The sequence below is a fragment of the Eschrichtius robustus genome, chromosome 18 (genome assembly GCF_028021215.1).
Source record: "Eschrichtius robustus isolate mEscRob2 chromosome 18, mEscRob2.pri, whole genome shotgun sequence".
Taxonomy (NCBI): Eukaryota; Metazoa; Chordata; class Mammalia; order Artiodactyla; family Eschrichtiidae; genus Eschrichtius; species Eschrichtius robustus.
In genome coordinates, this window is record NC_090841.1 from 13,341,974 (window position 1) to 13,360,058 (window position 18,085).

Genomic DNA, 18,085 nt, shown 5'->3' on the forward strand with positions numbered 1-18,085 from the left:
TGTGTACACTACAGTGGCAGTAACTGCATTCACAATTTCCTGCAACCATCACCACCATCTATTTCTAAAACTTTCCCAGTTCTCCCCCAGCTTCTGGTAACAATAACACGAACTATTTTGGGTATACTCTTTGTTTATCTGACATTCAAACTGAATTGGATGCCCTGTATTTTACACGAGGGAGATGAAGGTCTTGAGCCACGACACAGGCTACAACAAAAGCTGCTCCTTTGGAGCCCGCTCCCGGCACCTGTAAAGGTAACCTGATGCGGAAAACGAGGGCACAGAAAATTTACGTAATTCTTCGGTGCTGGAGCAGGGAGGCTTTTACCTGGGAGAAGGCAAGCCCAGGGCCCAGAATAAGAAGGAGGCGGGAAAAGGACCCTGAAACATTGGAATTATGCTCCACATTCAACACTTGATTCTTTGCTTTATATAAGGTCGGTTTTCTCTGAATCTCTTCAACCACCAGTCTCTAGACAGGCACTCATCACTTCTGTAATAGCCGATTCGTCAAAACGCGTCAAAGTCTAGGAAACCTCGAGGGGCATCTGGCTAGGGGAAGTCTAAGCAAAGGCAGGCTGGAAACCGTCCCCACGCCGCCCGCTCCGCCCACTCCACCCTGCCTTCTAGATATCCGGCAGCGGGAGAAGGGCGCAGGTGTCAGTACTGAAAGTGCGAAGCGGCGCCGCAGAACCGGCGGAAGGGGCGGTGCTACCCAGGCGGCGGCGGCGCGCGCGCAGGCGCAGACGCGCAGACGCGCAGACGCGCAGACGCGCAGACGCGCAGACGCGCAGACGCGCAGACGCGCAGACGCGCAGACGCGCAGACGCGCAGACGCGCAGACGCGCAGACGCGCAGACGCGCAGACGCGCAGACGCGCAGACGCGCAGACGCGCAGACGCGCAGACGCGCAGACGCGCAGACGCGCAGACGCGCGGGCGGAAGATGGCTGCCGGGTTCAAGTGAGTGGGGGCGGCTGGCGGGTGCGAGTTCGTACCGTGCCGGTTGGCGGCTCCCGTTACCCGGAATTTTCTCACCGGGAGACCCCCCCTACCTGGTTCCCACTTCTTTCCACCACGGAAGCGGGCGGCGGGCGGGAGGACTGGAGGTGGTCGTAGTGAAAGGAAAGGGGGCGTCTTCCCGCCGGGGAGGCGAGCGCTGGAAGGGGCTGTGTTGAGCTCGGTACCCGCTGCGAGCGCTGTGGCTTGGTGTGTAGTGGACCTGCAGCCCCAGGGGAGCAGTTGTAACTTCGTGAAAGTGTTCTGTTAGAACCACCTGCGACACTGCTCTCCCTCTCCCTTGAAACTTATTTCTAAAAACGTTGTTCCTCGTTCGGAATGTTTTACTTAAGCGTTTTTGCTGCCGCTCTGGAGAAGCCAGTAGATTTTCGTTCTGAGTCCAGTTTTAAATAAATAAAACAAATAAGATTCCAAAGGAAACCAATTGTACTGAAACAGTTATCTGTTTGTATAAATTCCAAGTTTATGATATAATGAGATATACATCTATTTTAGAATTAACTTTCTTAATTAAGATCTCCTGGGGAGCTTAGTAACTAACTCCTGGAATTTCGAAGTAACGAGGATTCTTACAGGTACCTTCGACAACTCTAAAGTAAAAACGAAAACATTTACTCTCTGTGGTTGTTAAAGTCGCAGGTACGGCTAATATTATAATGGTTTATTGCCAACGGTCATAATTGAAGAGTATGCTAAATTTCAGTCACTGGATAGTGAAAACAAATATGTAACTTTTTCCTGCCCACCAAGAATCCCTGCTTCAGAGTGAGAGTGATGTTATTTTCACACCTGTATTAATCCTCTTCTAAAGATGCCCTAGGGTTTTGGGCTCCAACCCTATACTTGTTTACAGCAAAATTAAGGACAGCCTTTGAGTATGGTTATTGCAAAGGTATCTAATTTTTATAATTAGCAACACGTGGCAACATAAACGTTAGAATTCCTGAAAGAAACTTAGTTACAAATTTTGGAGATTTCTGCTCCATCACCACACTATTAAGACTTTTGCCAGTTTCTGGATTTATATTGATTTACTAATTTATCTCATCTTTAACATGTGTTTCAGAACTGTGGAACCTCTGGAGTATTACAGGAGATTTTTGGTAAGTAAAGGTGGTTATGTACATTTTTTGCCTTTTGATAATGATATCATGTGCTTTTTCCATAAATACAAATATCAATCATTACATTGCACACCTAAACCAATATGTCATATGACAATTATACCTCAGTTTTTAAAAGACAATTTTCAAGTAATTCAAATTAATTTGAATTAACGAGGTTTAGTGTATTTTCACTGGTGTGTGTAAAATATACTTGTAGATGTAATCTACTTTAATATATTTATTTAGAAAGAGAATTGCCGTCCTGATGGAAGAGAACTTGGTGAATTCAGAACCACAACTGTCAACATAGGTGAGGGTATTTTGAGTTCTAAAATAGAATGTTGAAGTTGCTTCAGTTCTGAAAATAGAATTTTTTTTTAAAGTAAATTTTTCTTTGTAAAGTTTTTTTAAACTCACTGTCCTCTCAGTTGTTATGCTCATGTTAAATTTTAAAGTAACTGTGAAGTGTTTTCCTGCCTTCCTCCGTTCAGAACTTCTAAGACATGGTTTTCTTATATATCTTACATTTATTAAACCTTCTGTTGCAAACATGGAATTTCCCTATTTTACCTATATGACATTCCCAAGTTTTAGCCTCTGAGCCATTTAAACAGTATTTCAGACAAATTCTACCGTGTCTAAGGGATTACAGTGATTTTGTGTGAAGAGATTTAAATCTTTCTAACAGCCCTGTGATTGAACAACAAATGATTAACTCACTTCAGGGACAATGAACAATCCTTAGACTGGTGCGGCTGTCCCTTGAACGACGAGGGGGTTGGGGCGCCGGCCCTCGCACAGTCAGAAATCCGAGTGTAATTTTACAGTTATGGATTGGTGCTCCGTAACCGAGGCTCTGCATCCTCAGACTCAACCAACTGTGGATCGTGTAGTACTGTGGTAATATTTATTGGAAATAATCCTTGTATATAGGTGGACGGGTGCATTTCAAACCCATGTTGCTCAGGGGTCAACTGTAATTTTAAAAAGACTCAAGCAAGGAATAAATTTTCATAAACAACTTAGATTTGTAGCAAGATAAAATCATATGTAGAAGACGAAAACACTTTTTCATTTTGTTTAAATACTTACCTTTTCAGGTTCAATTGGTACTGCAGATGGTTCTTCTTTAGTGAAGCTGGGAAATACTACAGTAATTTGTGGCATTAAAGCGGTAGGTTTACTGTATATATTACTAAGATTTGAGTTACTAAATTAGCTTCATATATTTATTAGATTGTAATATACACCTATAGTTCTGCTGTTGATCAGGCAATCAGGTGTCAGTTTTTTAGTATTTGTTTTCATTTCCGAAGTTTTCACCTTTGAGTTTTAGATAATACAACCCAAGTTTAATGGCTCTTAATTACAATTTATGAACATTCTCAAATGTGCTGAAATGGAACAATTTAAAAAAATCCTCACCACCTTTACTTTTTAAAGAATTTGGTTGTAATTTGAGAAATTGAGAGATTTTTGGTGACATATTTTTATCTAGTGATGCCATTTAATCTGTGCAAATGTGTAGAAATTGCTCAAAAGAAAAGCTTGAGGGAATAATAGCTACTATTTACTGAGTATTTGCTATGTTCCAGGTACCTTATGTTAGGTGTTTTACAGAATTATCCAGTTTAATCCTCAGAATAATCATTTGAAGTATTTCTCTCTTCATTTCCTATTTTACATGACGTTCAATAACTTGTCCAGGAACATAAGGCTCATAAATAGAACTTAGACATAACTGACTCCAAAGCCTCTGCTTTTTTGACTACACTGAACTCTGAGTTACTTAACCTAAGTTCTTTCAATAACTGGCCCAAAGTCTCTCAGCCAAAAGGTGTGGGTCTGACTTTTGAACGAGGTCGGTAATTCCAGGGCTTTTGCTCTTGACCATTATACCATCAATTCCTAAATCGGACTGTGTCAGTATCACCTGGGGTTTAAATTCAGATTCTTGGCTACTGAATAAGTGAAAGAGAGGGTGGGACAGAAATCTAAAGAGCCCCAAGTAATTTTGATGAGTAGCACTACCATCAGCTGCCTTCTTGCCTTGCAGAGCTAGTGAGGAGTGGTCCAGTGTTCCTAGAGCCCCTGACATACGTTCCCAAGTTCATCTTCCCAGTAGATGCTCATGATGTAGTTAACTAGCTAAGATGGTCTTTGGTAGAGCCTTCCATAACTGACTTCTTCACAATTTTTTAGTAGCTTCTTTCATAGGAAACATTTGTCTGCTTCTGTAGGAATTTGGAGCACCACCAACAGATGCCCCTGATAAAGGATATATTGGTAAGTTAAATGGCTTCATAAATTTAATACAAATACTTTAAGACAGTTAATACTATTATTATAGTTAAATCTTAGTAGGTGAGTTGAAGAAAATTATTCATAAGCTTCAGACGTCCCTGAAAAGTTTTGTGTATGTTTATGTTAGAAGATAGCATAATAGCAAGATACAGAATTTTGTAAATACCTTTTATCAAACTTGTTTGATCACTTTTGGTTTACACAGATGTCATCAACCAAGAAAATAGATTCTCTTAGGCAAAGGGCTGTAATTGCAAACTTTTCTGTTTCCATAAAGAATTTTCCTTTATACCACTATGTGGTTTTTTTTCTTAACTTGGACCATCTTTACTTTATGGTAGGAACCAACATTTTAAAAATGCAGAACAGTTGGTATGACTGGAGGGGCTATCTACTGTTACAGATTGGGGTATTTTGAAAGAAACCTAGAAACTTTCATGAATAATTTAGGATTGAGGCTGTTTCTTAAACACGTTTTTTTTTGGCTGGGCGGTTATTTGTGTGGGAAAAAATAAATTTTATCTAAGCATAAGATTCTCACAAAGATGAAAAAGAATATGATTGATGTGTTACAATGCTTTCCACTTGGAAAGCCTATCTATGCCTACAGTTGTCTTTGCCGTGGATTGATATTATCTTTAAAACTAAACGAGAGGTGAAATTTGGTTCATAGCTGCAGTTTCTTTCAGTTCCTAATGTGGATCTATCACCTCTGTGTTCCTGGAGATTTCGGTCTGGACCTCCTGGAGAAGAGGCCCAGGTGGCTAGCCAGTTCATTGCAGATGTCATTGAAAAGTAAGATCATCATGATAAAGTGTGAATACCATTCATTTTAGAGAGTTTTTGAACTTTCATTTACTGTGTTCTATGTCTTCAAATCAAGTTCACAGGTAATTCAGAAAGAGGACTTATGTATCTCTCCAGGAAAGGTAAGAGGGATAAAGAAGCTATGAACTTTTATTAATTCTGAAATGTTTTTTTTGTGGGGGAAATTTAATTTTTTTTTTTTTTAAAGTTTCTGAGCCTTGAAGGTTATCTTGATTGTCTAGCCAAGTGTGGTTTGTAAGTAGAAACAAATACCACGTTATAGCAATCAGAAGGCTTTAATTTCCACTTTGTGTAAACTCTATTTTAGCTTGCTTGGGTTCTATACTGTGATCTCATTTGCCTCAACCATGATGGAAACATTTTGGATGCTTGCACCTTTGCTTTGTTAGCAGCTTTGAAAAATGGTAAGCAGCCTTAATAAAAGGGAATGTTCCGTTTTGGTAAAATTTCTCAATAAATTTTTAAAGGTTTTTGTTAAGACTTACCTATCATTCATGTGTTTCTAAATTAAAGAAAAACATGTTTGTATCTACTGTATTTGCCTTAATTGTCCTAAGATATATTTTTTAAAAAATAATACTTCTGGACAAGTTAAATAGAGGGAAAAGTGAATTAATGAAGCACAGAATGCCTTTTTGTTTCTTTCACTAGAGACTGACTTTACATATTCGCCTTCTTCTAGTACAGTTGCCTGAAGTAACTATAAATGAAGAAACTGCTTTAGCAGAAGTTAATTTAAAGAAGAAAAGTTATTTGAATATTAGAACTCATCCAGTTGCAACTTCCTTTGCTGTGTTTGATGAGTAAGTTAATCAGATGTATTAAAAGGTTGTATATTTAACTGAAGGGAGGACAAAGATTCTTACAAGTAGTAGAATTTCAGGTTGCTATTAACTTTTCTGGTTTCTACCAGTTCTGTCTAGCTCCTTACTTAAGCTAAAATGCAGGTAGTGAGTTTCATTTGTACTTTTTTCTAAAATAAAATTTGTCCCATGGGTTGATAATTTATTTTTTTTATTTTATTTTTAAAATAGCACTCTGCTTATAGTTGACCCTACTGAAGAGGAGGAAAACCTGGCAACTGGAACCTTAACAGTAGTAATGGACGAGGAAGGCAAGCTATGTTGTCTTCACAAACCAGGCACGCACTTTCCTTCCATTGCAGTACTAAACATGTAGATGAAAACTCAGCATGAGCTTCTTTATATTAGGGAGGGCCAAATGGAATGTGGGATGTTTTACTGGTTTATGTAATGTAAATTTACTATGGTTTCTTTGTTACTTCAGATGCCTTGCATTTTTTTATTGTATGTCAGTGATTCTTTTTTTTTTTTTTTTAATTTTTATTTATTTATTTATCTATTCATGGCTGTGTTGGGTCTTCGTTTCTGTGCGAGGGCTTTCTCTAGTTGCAGCAAGTGGGGGCCACTCTTCATCGCGGTGCGCGGGCCTCTCACTGTCGCGGCCTCTCTTGTTGCGGAGCACAGGCTCCAGACGCGCAGGCTCAGTAATTGTGGCTCACGGACCTAGTTGCTCCGCGGCATGTGGGATCTTCCCAGACCAGGGCTCGAACCCGTGTCCCCTGCATTGGCAGGCAGATTCTCAACCACTGCGCCACCAGGGAAGCCCTGTCAGTGATTCTTAAACTTCAGGAGGTCTTGTTAAAACATAACCTGCAAATCTTGAGACCACACCACTGGTTTATATTCACTTTTTTTGTTTTATGTCAGTAACTTGACATGATGTAGATCATGTAAAAATAAGTGTTGGCACAATAATTTTTCAGGTGGAAGTGGACTGACTGGAGCTAAACTTCAAGATTGTATGAGCCGAGCAGTTACAAGACACAAAGAAGTAAAAAAACTGATGGATGAAGTATTTAAGAGTATGAAACCCAAATAAACAACCACCACATTTTCAAAACAGATTTGTAAAAACTGTATTTGTTACACTGTGCACAAACCTTTTATACTAAATAAATATCAAACTACATTCTTCTGAAAGATGTTTCTAGTATTTCTTAGGTCACTTCTGTATTATGTACAGTGAAACCGTTTTTAAAAAGCAATGACTTAGGCAAACCCACCCTAATGGTTCGTTAAACCATTTCCCTGTTTTTATTTAAAAATCATAGGGTTGTGCTTCTGTATAAAGTTTGTATATCTAGCAATGTAAAATACTGACACATGTTAAAAAACAAAAACGAAGTAGAAACTCAGAATCCTTTTGATTCAATGCTCTTACGTTTTTAAAAAGAAAGAAAATAATGCAAGACTCAGAATTTTGGAGTGGTTGGCGTGCCTCTCTTCGTTTTACTTCTTGACTGGCTGCCTGTATGCCGATGCCGATGTAGCTGAGCTGTCTGTGCTGCTGCCGCCGCCGCCATAGCCATCTGATGCTGCAAGAACCGCAGCTGCTGCAAAGCAGAGGGGAGAAACCAAGTTAGGTTCAAGGTAGGCAGGTGTGGAAAGATGCTTTTCCTGAGAGTGATGAAAACAACAAAACTGAAAGGGAGAAAGCACCAAGGTAACAAAAAAGGACTATACCACATCAGGACAATGCACAGTCAAACAGCACCAGTGGCACAGAAGCCTGCTGCGGGCTTTAAAAATGGCTCTTGGTAAACTTCAAAAGTATTTCTGTTACTTTGCCTGGCCAGTCTATATTGCAGTAACTCAGCAACTTCAGTTACCATTTTGTTGTATGATAGTTTATAGCAATATAAAACCACCCTGCAAATTAAAGAAAGTCAACTATAATATGCTGACTTCTAGAATAATGGAACAACATTCTTCTAAAACAGGTATGACATTTACAAATAGGAACACTGGTATACTTGCCTTTGTCTGCAGTACAGTATTAAAAAGTTAACCATTGGCACTTACAACTAACTATTTCAAAATGTACTGAAACTTATAAAAATGTATGTTAATGTGCCACCAGCACTTCAGGAAAGATTTTAAATTAGGAAAAGAGTATGACTTAAATGTACAAAATATTCAGTGCTCCAAGTTCACTGGCTAAAGTTGTCAGACTTTTAAATAAAATTTGCTAAATTATTTACCAATTACTGTATAGTCTTAAAAGACAGTAACATAAAACTTAAGTAAGGTATTTTGAAGTACTTTTGGAGCAGAGTATCTTTAAAAATGTAACCAGAGTGAAGTTGCTGGATTACTTGGATCTGTTGCTGCTGCTGTTGAAAGGCAGAGGAGAGCTGGAATCTCTGCTGAGGAAGGCTTTGCTCAGGTCTGTTCTCGGCAGAGCCAAGCTGAGACAACACTACAGAGAGGAGAAGGGGAAAGCAGGCCAGTCAAAAAGTTTGAAAGCTACCAGGGTTAGAAAAGGACAACACAGAAAATGAAATAATAGAAAAGTATCAGTATGATTAATCTTAAGTATCAAATCACAGACATTTCAGAATAAATTTAGTACAGACTCCTGTTAGTTGAGGGTACCATTGATGATAGAACTTCCTGGACATGGAAGAGAAGGGAGAGCATGTTGGCCAAAGCACTGTATCCCCCTCTTTTCTTACATCTCAATGAAACTTGATACTAGTGCTATTTTGTTGAGAAGGCTTTCTAGCAAAATGTTGAATACGGTATGCTGTTTTAAAATATAACCAATCAAGTAGGAAATGGAGTGGGAGAAATCCAAATTACCATAAGGACAAAACTGGTAGACAAGTGCTAAAAGATGTTACAATGAATGTCAGACTACACTATTAGCAACAAAGGTGGTGAACCCTTTTAGAGCTGAGTGAGATCAGGGATAAGTTCAACTCTCTCACTGCTCAGTTGAGGACATTTCAGACCTGGATCGTTTGAGTGACTCACTTAAAGGTAATTAGTGGCACGTCTGGAGCTAGGAACATTCTCATTTTTCAGCCTACAGTTCTTTCCACTAAATTATACTACAGCTATTTTAGGAAAAAATAGCTTGTGGGGTAAAAGTTTATACTAATAAATTTCCATGTGGAAATTCACTGCCTCTAAATTAGAACTTTACATAAATTATTCCAAATTCGGACACTGGGAATTATACCGGATTCTAAAGGCATCATAGTAAGCCCAGTGATAATTCAAAATGTTAACATGTTCACTCATTAATCCTCAAACAGTATCTCAGTTTTCTTATACATGTGGCTTCTTGATTTTAATTAAATGTAGTTATAATTGCTATCTTCAATTGTTGAAATAATCTTCATTAAGGGTGTATCTTTGGTGCACCATTTATTACTAGAAGTGGTGAGCAATCATTTAGTACAATCGCATTTTTTTACAAGTGTCTTACAGAAGCTAAGCTACTTGACTATTAAGTCCTAATTCATACAACTACAAGCCACTGGAATGAGACAAAAGATTGTGCAATCTAGAAAAATGCAGTCTCAATAACCCAGGAAAAATAAAGAGCTAACAGCTTTAGAAGCTTCCTAGTAAGCTGGGTAACTGTGTAAAATTTTCCCAACAAAACTTAACATGAGGAAAACATTAACTCCTGTTAATATATGTAGGTCAAAGCACTTTAATCAATTATCAAAATAATGAAAAAAATCTGAGTGCCATCAATTAATCAATTTAATAGTTCACACATTAAATACAACTAAACTTTTTCCTTGTAACTGTTTGCACAAGGAAAAGAAATAGTTAAAATGGTGAGATCCCAAATAGATTAGATACTTTAAATAAATTCAACATATTTAGTTATGAAGATACCAACCAGCTGCCTGTGACTGCATGTAACTTCCTACTCCAGCAAGGTTAATAACTGCAGTGTGCTGAGCAGATAAGGCCTGTTCTTGACTGGTGCAACTTTGTTCAGAACCCTGAATAAAAAAATAATACGTGACTTGTACAAAAATAAAAACAATTTTGGATTGGTGGAATTAGTATTTTATTCCTGTATGAAAAAAAAAAATCAACATTAGTCTAGGTCTTGCAAAAAGAATGGCCTAAGGAAAAGACGTCAAAGGTATTTAGAATTAGCAAGAATAAGCTTATGGTATTTTGAAAGCAAGAAAATAAAACCTAATTTTCAGAACTGATTCTGTATTAAAAATAATTACTAAGGCTTCTATAAAGCTTCATCAGAACTTTTTTTTTTAAATTGAAGTATAGTTGATTTGCAATATCGTGTTAGTTTCAGGTACAGAGCAAAGTAATTCAGTTGTATATATATACACACACATATTTTTCAATTATTTTCCCTTATAGGTTATTACAAGATATTGAAGGTAGTTCCCTGTGCTATATGTTAAATCCTTGTTGCTTATCGGTTTTCTCTATAATAGTCTGTATCTGTTAATCCCATACTCCTAATTTAAGCACCCCTGCAACATGGTAACCATACGTTTGTTTTCTATGTCTTTGTCTGTGGGTCTGTTTCTGTTTGGTATATAGATTCACTTGTATTGTCTTTTAGATTCAACGTATAAGTGATATCATATAACATTAGTCTTGCTCGTCTGACTTAGTTTGCTTAGTTTGATATTCTCTAGGTCCATCCACATTGCTGTAAATGGCAATATTTCATTCTTTCTATTGCTAATATTCCACTGTATATATATACCACATCTTCTTAAGCCAATCATCTGTTGATGGCAGTTGGGTTGTTTCTGTCTTGGCTATTATAAACAGTGCTGCTATGAACATGGGGGTGGCATGTATCTTTTCAAATTAGAGTTTTCATCTTTTCTGGATATATACCCAGGAATGGGAGTGCTGGATCGTGTGGCAGCTTGGGTTTTAGTTTTTAAAGGAACCTCCATACTGTTCTCCATAGTGGCTGCACCAATTTACACTTCCACCAGCAGTGCAAGAGGACTCCCTTTTCATCTATTTAGGCCTGCCCATTTTTTGATAGGGGTGTTTGTTTTTTCAATATTGCTTCTATAAAGCTTCATCAGAACACGTTTTTAAAGCTTAAAACACTGTTTGCAACATAGTACTAGAACTTCTAGTGAGCACATTCAAGAAAAGGAAACAAAAAGGCATATAGAGTAAAAAGAAAAAATACCTGCCCTTATTTGCAAATGGCACTGACTAGGAAAAAACACCCTAATGAATCTACAAAAAAACTTCTAGAACAAGTAAGTGAGGTCAGTAAGATTGCAGAACACAAGATCAACATACAAAAACCAATTCTGTATACTAGCAATGAACATGTAGAAAACAAAATTAAAAACAATACCATTAACAATTTCCCAAGAACGGGAAAAAAAAGGACGGGAGGGAGGGAGGGAGAAAGAAATAAAGGAAGGAAGGGAGGAAGGAAGGGAAAGAAAGAGAAAGAAAGAAGGAAAGAAACTTAGGTGTAAATCTATGAAACATATAGGTTTTGTATGCTGAAAACTAGCTGATTTTAGCCTAGATAGAGACATACTGTGTTCATGGACTAGAAAACTCACATAGTAAACATGGTAAGCCTTTCCCAAAATGACCTTTAGGTTTAACTCAATTCCTTTAAAAATCCCAGCAAAGTCTTCTGTAGATATAGATGATTTTAAAATTCATAAGGAAAGGCAAAGGATCTAGAACAGCTAAAGAATTTTGAAAAAGAAGGATAACATGGGAGGAATCACTGTGTCTGATTTTAAGACTTACTATATGTATGTGTATGTGTGTGTATGTATATATGTATGTGTGTGTGTATATATATACATAGTCTACAGTGATCACAACAGTATGGTACTAACAGAGTGACAGATATTAATACATAGATGGGTGAAACAGAGTAGAGAATACAGAAATAGAGCCACACAAACACAGCCAACTGACCTTTGACAAAGGTGCAAAAGTAATTCAGTTGAGGAGGATGGCTTTTCTAACAAATGGTGCTGGAGCAAATGGACATCCATATCACCCCATAAAATGAACCTGGACCAAAGTCTCACACCTTTTATAAAAATCAACTGAAAATGGATCATAGATTTAAATGGAAACTATAAAAAAAAAACTTTTGGGCCTAGGGCTAGGTGAGGAGTTCTCAGACATAATACCTAAAGCACAATTCATTAAAAAACAAAAACAACAAAAAAAAACACCTCAGACTTCCATCAAAAGATGGAAGCAATCCAAATGTCCATCGATGGATAAATGGATAAACAAAATGTGATATATAAATACAATGAAATACTATTCAGCCTTAAAAAAGAATTTCTGACACATGCTACAACATGGATGAACCTTTCGGGTATTATGCTAAATTAAACAGGTCAGTCACAAATAGACAAATACTGTATAATTTCACTTATATGAGGTGCCTGGAGTAGTCAAACTCACAGAAACAGAAAGTTGGCTAGAAGGAGGGGGAAATAAGGAGTTGTTTAATGGGTATAGAGTTTCACTTTTGCAAGATGAAAAAGTTCTGGAGATTGGCTGCACAACAATATGAATATACTTAATGCTACTAAACTGCATATTTAGAAATGGTTAAGATGGTAAATTTTATGGTACAGTATTTTACAATTTTGTAAAGAAAGTGCAAATCAAGAATTTTATATCCAGCCAAGTAATCCTTCATGTGTTAATAAAGAAAAATAGTTTTAAATGTGCCCTTCCTGAGAAATCTAATAGAGGATGAGCATTATCCAATCAAGATTTGACTGGGGAATCTTTGGTGGAAGGACTGATAGTGAACATTATATATATTTAATTGTGAACTAAGAGAAACGATGAAGGTGGGACTCAGCAATCAGTAATTTTTAGTTTCCCAGATGATTCCGAAGTGCAGCAAAGGTTCAGAAAAACCTGAAGGTCCTTCTACTACTTTAATTTACTGTAGTTCTTGTTCAATTTCATTTTGTTTGGCAATATACGAAGTATTTGTTTTTGTCTATCTTCGCTCTGTTCTATGCTTCAAGATAAAAAGAACATCTCTTTTCTAATAAGAGACAAAATACTATCAAAAGCAGGATGATGAAGGGGTAGAAAATACATGGCCTATAGAGGCAGAAAGACCTGGACTTGAATCCCTGCTCTGCCACTCGATGTATGGTTGTGAGCAAGTTAGTCACCTGAATCTATTTCAGACTATGCAAGATGGAAGTGACATCATCTATTCAAGTATGGCTGTTGTGAGAATTAGAAATAGGCACCCAATAACTGATAGCTGCTATTGTTAATAAAGAAAAACCGCATACGAAAAGTTGGTTCAAACAATCTAAATAAAAACACTTGAAATATGCTTGGCATATACCAAAAAAGGTTATAATTCTATGATACAAAGCATATGGAAGGTAGAAAGGACGTACCTGCTCCCCTGGCTGTTGAGGACTAGAAGTTGTGGGTTGCTGAGGTTGCTGTGGTGTAAACTGAGAAAGCTGCTGCTGCTGCTGCAGTGTGTTAAAAATGAGCGAGCCACCTGGAAGCTATTAAGTATTTAAGCAAGAATTAATTAGCCGATTTCAGATTAAATTTCTTTATTCTACAAACATTTCTGGAGCATTCACTATGTGTCAGGCATTCTTCCAGGGACTGAGGAAACAGGTGAACAAAAATGGAAACAAAACAAGATTCCTGCCCTTAAAAAAAAGGAACAAATCGCTTTAAACACAATTTTTAAGTGCTGTTACTTTGGCTCTCAAATATGTTAGTAATCTCCAATGTAAGTCTTTCTGCTTCAAGTTAATAGTTAGCTATCCAAATATACATACTGCTTTTATTTAAGTCCTTTTATACATCAACACAAAACAGCATTAAATGCATTTGGAAGTATAAACAAGAAGCTAGTGATAATCAGAGATATATATTAAGAAAACTCGTCTCCTAAATTTGGTCTAGCTTTGCCCTAAACCAGAAATGCATGGATTTTTATATAACATAGCTAGGAATTCCAAAGCTGAAAAGGAAATGCATTAGATGTCCTTATTTAGTTTGGAGACATTACTTGCTCTGTCATTCTGAATCTAATAAAAAAAAAAAAAAACAAAAACAAACTTAAAAAAAAGAAGTATCCAGAAACTCCACACTAAAAACTAAAACTATGCATTCCAAATGCATCAGGAAACAAATGGTTTTTCCATTTTATTCTACAGGAGTTTAAGTTAAAAGCACTTTGAATGAAGTTTTGTGGGAAAGTCCAAGCAAATATCAAATACAGAACTCTTAGGTCTATATAGTCAAAAAAGGTGTCTCAGGTCAGAAGCTCTACACTCAGCACAGCTCACTGTTAGGTAAACCTGGACAAAGCACAGGTCAAGTGTTTCTTCCTCAATTAGTTAGATAGTAATAAATGTTGCAAAATATAATTTATAAGGTGGCTTTGCCCTTAATCCTTATTATCAGTGCTATTAAGGAATCCCACTCCTCTTAACACTGAGACTGATCCTTGTAGAAATTCCTACAGCAAAGTGCAGGAAAGTTGGCTAAATAAACCAATATGTCCATATCACAGTTAGATTATTCTTCAATTAGTCTGTAAATACTGACACTGTTTGCATATTGTGTACAGGAAATAAGTTTTAAGATTTAGTTCTAAATGTATTTCCTGATTTATTACTTCTGAGTATCAGGTTGGGTTGATCTGTTTGTTATTGTTATTTCCCAATAATCCATAACTCTGCCATTCTTTGTCTCCAAATCTTTATATTTATGTCTACCTTTTCTAAAAATTCTCTGTAGATAATCCCATCCATTTTCCAACCTACTAGCTTAATACTGAACTCCATCCTTAAAGGACTTAGCATAACACTCAGAATATTATAAGTTCACAACATGTACTAAATTCTTTACCTACAATCTCTTTATATGTTAACATTGATAAAATGTGTTAAGAAAAGTCTCACTACTAGACACAAACTGTAATCTAACAAACATTTATTGACTGACTACTAGGTGCCTGGCACTGTGTCACGAAGTCATATTCTCCTCAGGATAAGAACACACATACCTAATTTTAAAACTTTCTATTCACACAGAAAATCTACTATAAGCAAACAGCAATACCTACATGCATACATAAAAGTCTGTTAAGAGAGAAATTATTTCTAAGTATACCTGCTGCTACTATTGTAGGCAAGTTATTTTCCTTGGCAGTTGTCAACTCTCCCCTCTGGAACTAGTTCTTGATTCGGCAGTGGTGCCAGAGCCGATGAAAGTGCAGTACATAGGATACCAATTCTTTCCCCTTATCTACTTGAACATGCAAAGGTAACCACACCCTTAGAAGATTCTGGACAACCTCAAGACTTCAAATGCTGATATGTACAAACTTACATGGTTAAAAACAAACAAACAAAAACTATAAAAACTTTAATAAAAAGCAGTGTTTCAGGTTTACCTGGAGTAGATTTAAGGGCCTGAGACTTGAAGTATTTTTTAAACCAAATGGAACACCTATTAAATAAAACTCATGGTTAAAACAGGGAATTAAAACTTTATTATACTTGAAAGTATTTTATACTTTAGGATATAAAAATATAATACTTTAAGTACTTCCTGCACAGATGTGCTTATTTTCTATACTTTAAAAATTTCTTATAAGCAAAAACCCCCCTATTTTCATCAATACCAAAGATGTGAGCACCAGATGTACACTATAATCTGTATTTCAGAAACTGAGACTTCTTTATAACTATTTTGACTGTTGGCTGGAAAAGTAATCTAGCAGTATGCAAACACCATAAATATAATAAAACTATCACTGTTGTGCAAATACATTTCAGGGACTGGCACCTATTTATATTCCTCAGTGCTAAACAGCATATGATAATAACCCTACCTCTGAGAAGCAGTGTGCTCTGTGCCATTTTTTAAAGTACAAATGCTAATATTAATAATGCCAAAGAACGTTGCTGAATTTTGTGTGTAAGGATCAAGCTGAAAGTCAGGAAACGATGCGCTGTTAATTCTGAACTTATTCCCCAAAATCTGTGACACAACATGGAGCACATCATAAAGCAGGGGTTGGCAAACTCTTCCAGTAGGCTTTGTGGGCCACACAGAGACTCTCATATACTCTTTCTCTTGTCTTTTTTTAAAAAAACAAACTTTAAAAAATGTAAAACTATTCTTAGCTTAGATGTGGGTTATAGTTTGCTGATCCCAGTCTCAAAGTATGTATTGTATATATTTTCCTCACTAAATATACCAATTCGAACACTAGTTAAAAATGGGGCTTCCCTGGTGGCGCAGTGGTTGAGAATCTGCCTGCCAATGCAGGGGACACGGGTTCGAGCCCTGGTCTGGGAAGATCCCACATGCCACGGAGCAACTGGGCCCGTGAGCCACAATTACTGAGCCTGCGCGTCTGGAGCCTGTGCTCCGCAACAAGAGAGGCCGCGATGGTGAGAGGCCCGCGCATCGCGATGAAGAGTGGTCCCCACTTGCCGCAACTAGAGAAAGCCCTCGCACAGAAACGAAGACTCAACACAGTCATAAATAAATAAATAAAAGAACGTGAATTTCTTTAAAAAAAAAAAAAAAAGCAAACTGGGCTATTCATTTCAGTAACAGTCAAGTGGTCTTAGTTTGCATTCAATTTCAAAAAAAAAAAATGTATCTAGTCCTCTAAGCAGATAATTGTATTAAAAAAGATACAGGGCAAATAATGCACAGATGACAGTATGAAAGTCTTGTATAAGAAATGGAAAATGCATAATCAGATAAAAATGTGACAATACTGATATTCTCTCCAGGATTCTCATGAAAAAAAAAAAAAAAAAAAGACATAACTCCCTTTAAAGGTGGATGACATCTGTATAATGCTTTATAGCTTTCTAAAGCCACTTTCATATCACTTCATTTATTTCTCATAAGTACCAAATGAATTTAGAAATTTTTACTCCCATTTTAGAACAGATGAAACTGAGGCTAAGGGGGAAAAATTAAGTGACTGCTTTCAGACCCCACAGTTAGCATTTGGAGCCACAAGTAACTGGTAGAATTATATGTAAATATAAAATCCTAAATTCAACACTGATTCCATTTCCAGGGCTTCTGTCACTAGAGCATATTTATACATATTAAAATAAGAATATGAGCTAGAATTAGAAAATCACAGCAATATATTAACATGTTTAAATTATATTCTTTGGGTTCTCTTTCTCTTAACTCATAGAAAGTTTCGGACAAGTTTTTCTTACTATGGTGAGTTTACTTTTCCTGTTAATTTTTTTCTCAGTATTAAGAAATCGAACTGTTCTGAGATATAATACATTCTCTTAAAGAGCATTAAAAAATGGCACAAGTCAGGACTTCCCTGGTGGCGCAGTGGTTAAGACTCCACGCCCGGGTTCAATCCCTGGTCCGGGAACTAGATCCCACATGCACGCTGCAACTAAGAGTTCGCATGCCAGAACTAAGGGGCCCGCCTGCTGCAACTAAGACCTGATGCAACCAAATAATTAGTAAATTAAAAAAAAAAAGCACAAGTTGTTAAAACTCTTTTCCAGTATACGTAATTATAATTATTTCTACTACTGCAAGAAAACTACTACTAATGATGATAACAGCAAATATTTTTGAATGTTTATCACATCTCAGGCATAGTTTAAGCACCTCATCTGTATTTATTCATTCAATCCTCACAACTATGAGGTAAAGTATTATTATTATCCACATTTATGAAGAAAGTGAGGCACAAAGGTATCTTTGTCATGATTACACAGTTAGAGTAAGCTGCACAAGCAGGATTCAAATCAGGCATTCTGGCTCCAGAACTGAGGCTTTTAAATGCCATGCTGTGTTGCTTTTCTTGCTCACATACGTTTTCAAAATACATTTCTTTTACCTGGGACAGGACTACACTGACAATTATAAAAGTTACTTTTATAATAATCTTTGGAAGGTAAAGATAAAATTTGCAGAAACTTACAGGCTTACC

General features: G+C 36.9%; 2 protein-coding genes across 16 annotated transcripts in view; one reads left to right on the top strand and one right to left on the bottom strand.

Moving 5' to 3' along the window:
- The first annotated feature begins 903 nt into the window (after positions 1 to 903).
- Positions 904 to 7,263, top strand: EXOSC8 (exosome component 8). Its single transcript, XM_068526428.1, has 11 exons — positions 904 to 965; positions 2,089 to 2,125; positions 2,375 to 2,438; positions 3,229 to 3,302; positions 4,369 to 4,414; positions 5,122 to 5,227; positions 5,316 to 5,361; positions 5,568 to 5,664; positions 5,943 to 6,063; positions 6,295 to 6,401; positions 7,047 to 7,263. Exons 1-11 carry the CDS (start codon positions 949 to 951, stop codon positions 7,160 to 7,162), a joined length of 831 nt encoding a protein of 276 aa, XP_068382529.1. The 5' UTR covers positions 904 to 948; the 3' UTR covers positions 7,163 to 7,263.
- SUPT20H (SPT20 homolog, SAGA complex component) overlaps positions 7,175 to 18,085 on the bottom strand; it is a 39,606-nt gene continuing 28,695 nt past the window's right edge. For 11 of the 15 annotated variants that reach the window (XM_068526415.1, XM_068526416.1, XM_068526417.1 and 8 more), the window contains 5 exons: positions 15,542 to 15,597; positions 13,515 to 13,631; positions 9,983 to 10,088; positions 8,439 to 8,542; positions 7,175 to 7,676 (listed from right to left, as the gene is read on the bottom strand). In XM_068526415.1, coding sequence (XP_068382516.1) covers positions 7,536 to 7,676; positions 8,439 to 8,542; positions 9,983 to 10,088; positions 13,515 to 13,631; positions 15,542 to 15,597 — 524 coding nt within the window. In that variant the 3' untranslated portion in view covers positions 7,175 to 7,535. The remainder of the gene's footprint in view (positions 7,677 to 8,438; positions 8,543 to 9,982; positions 10,089 to 13,514; positions 13,632 to 15,541; positions 15,598 to 18,085) is intronic. The other 4 variants (XM_068526427.1, XM_068526423.1, XM_068526426.1 and 1 more) reach the window with 1 other exon arrangement.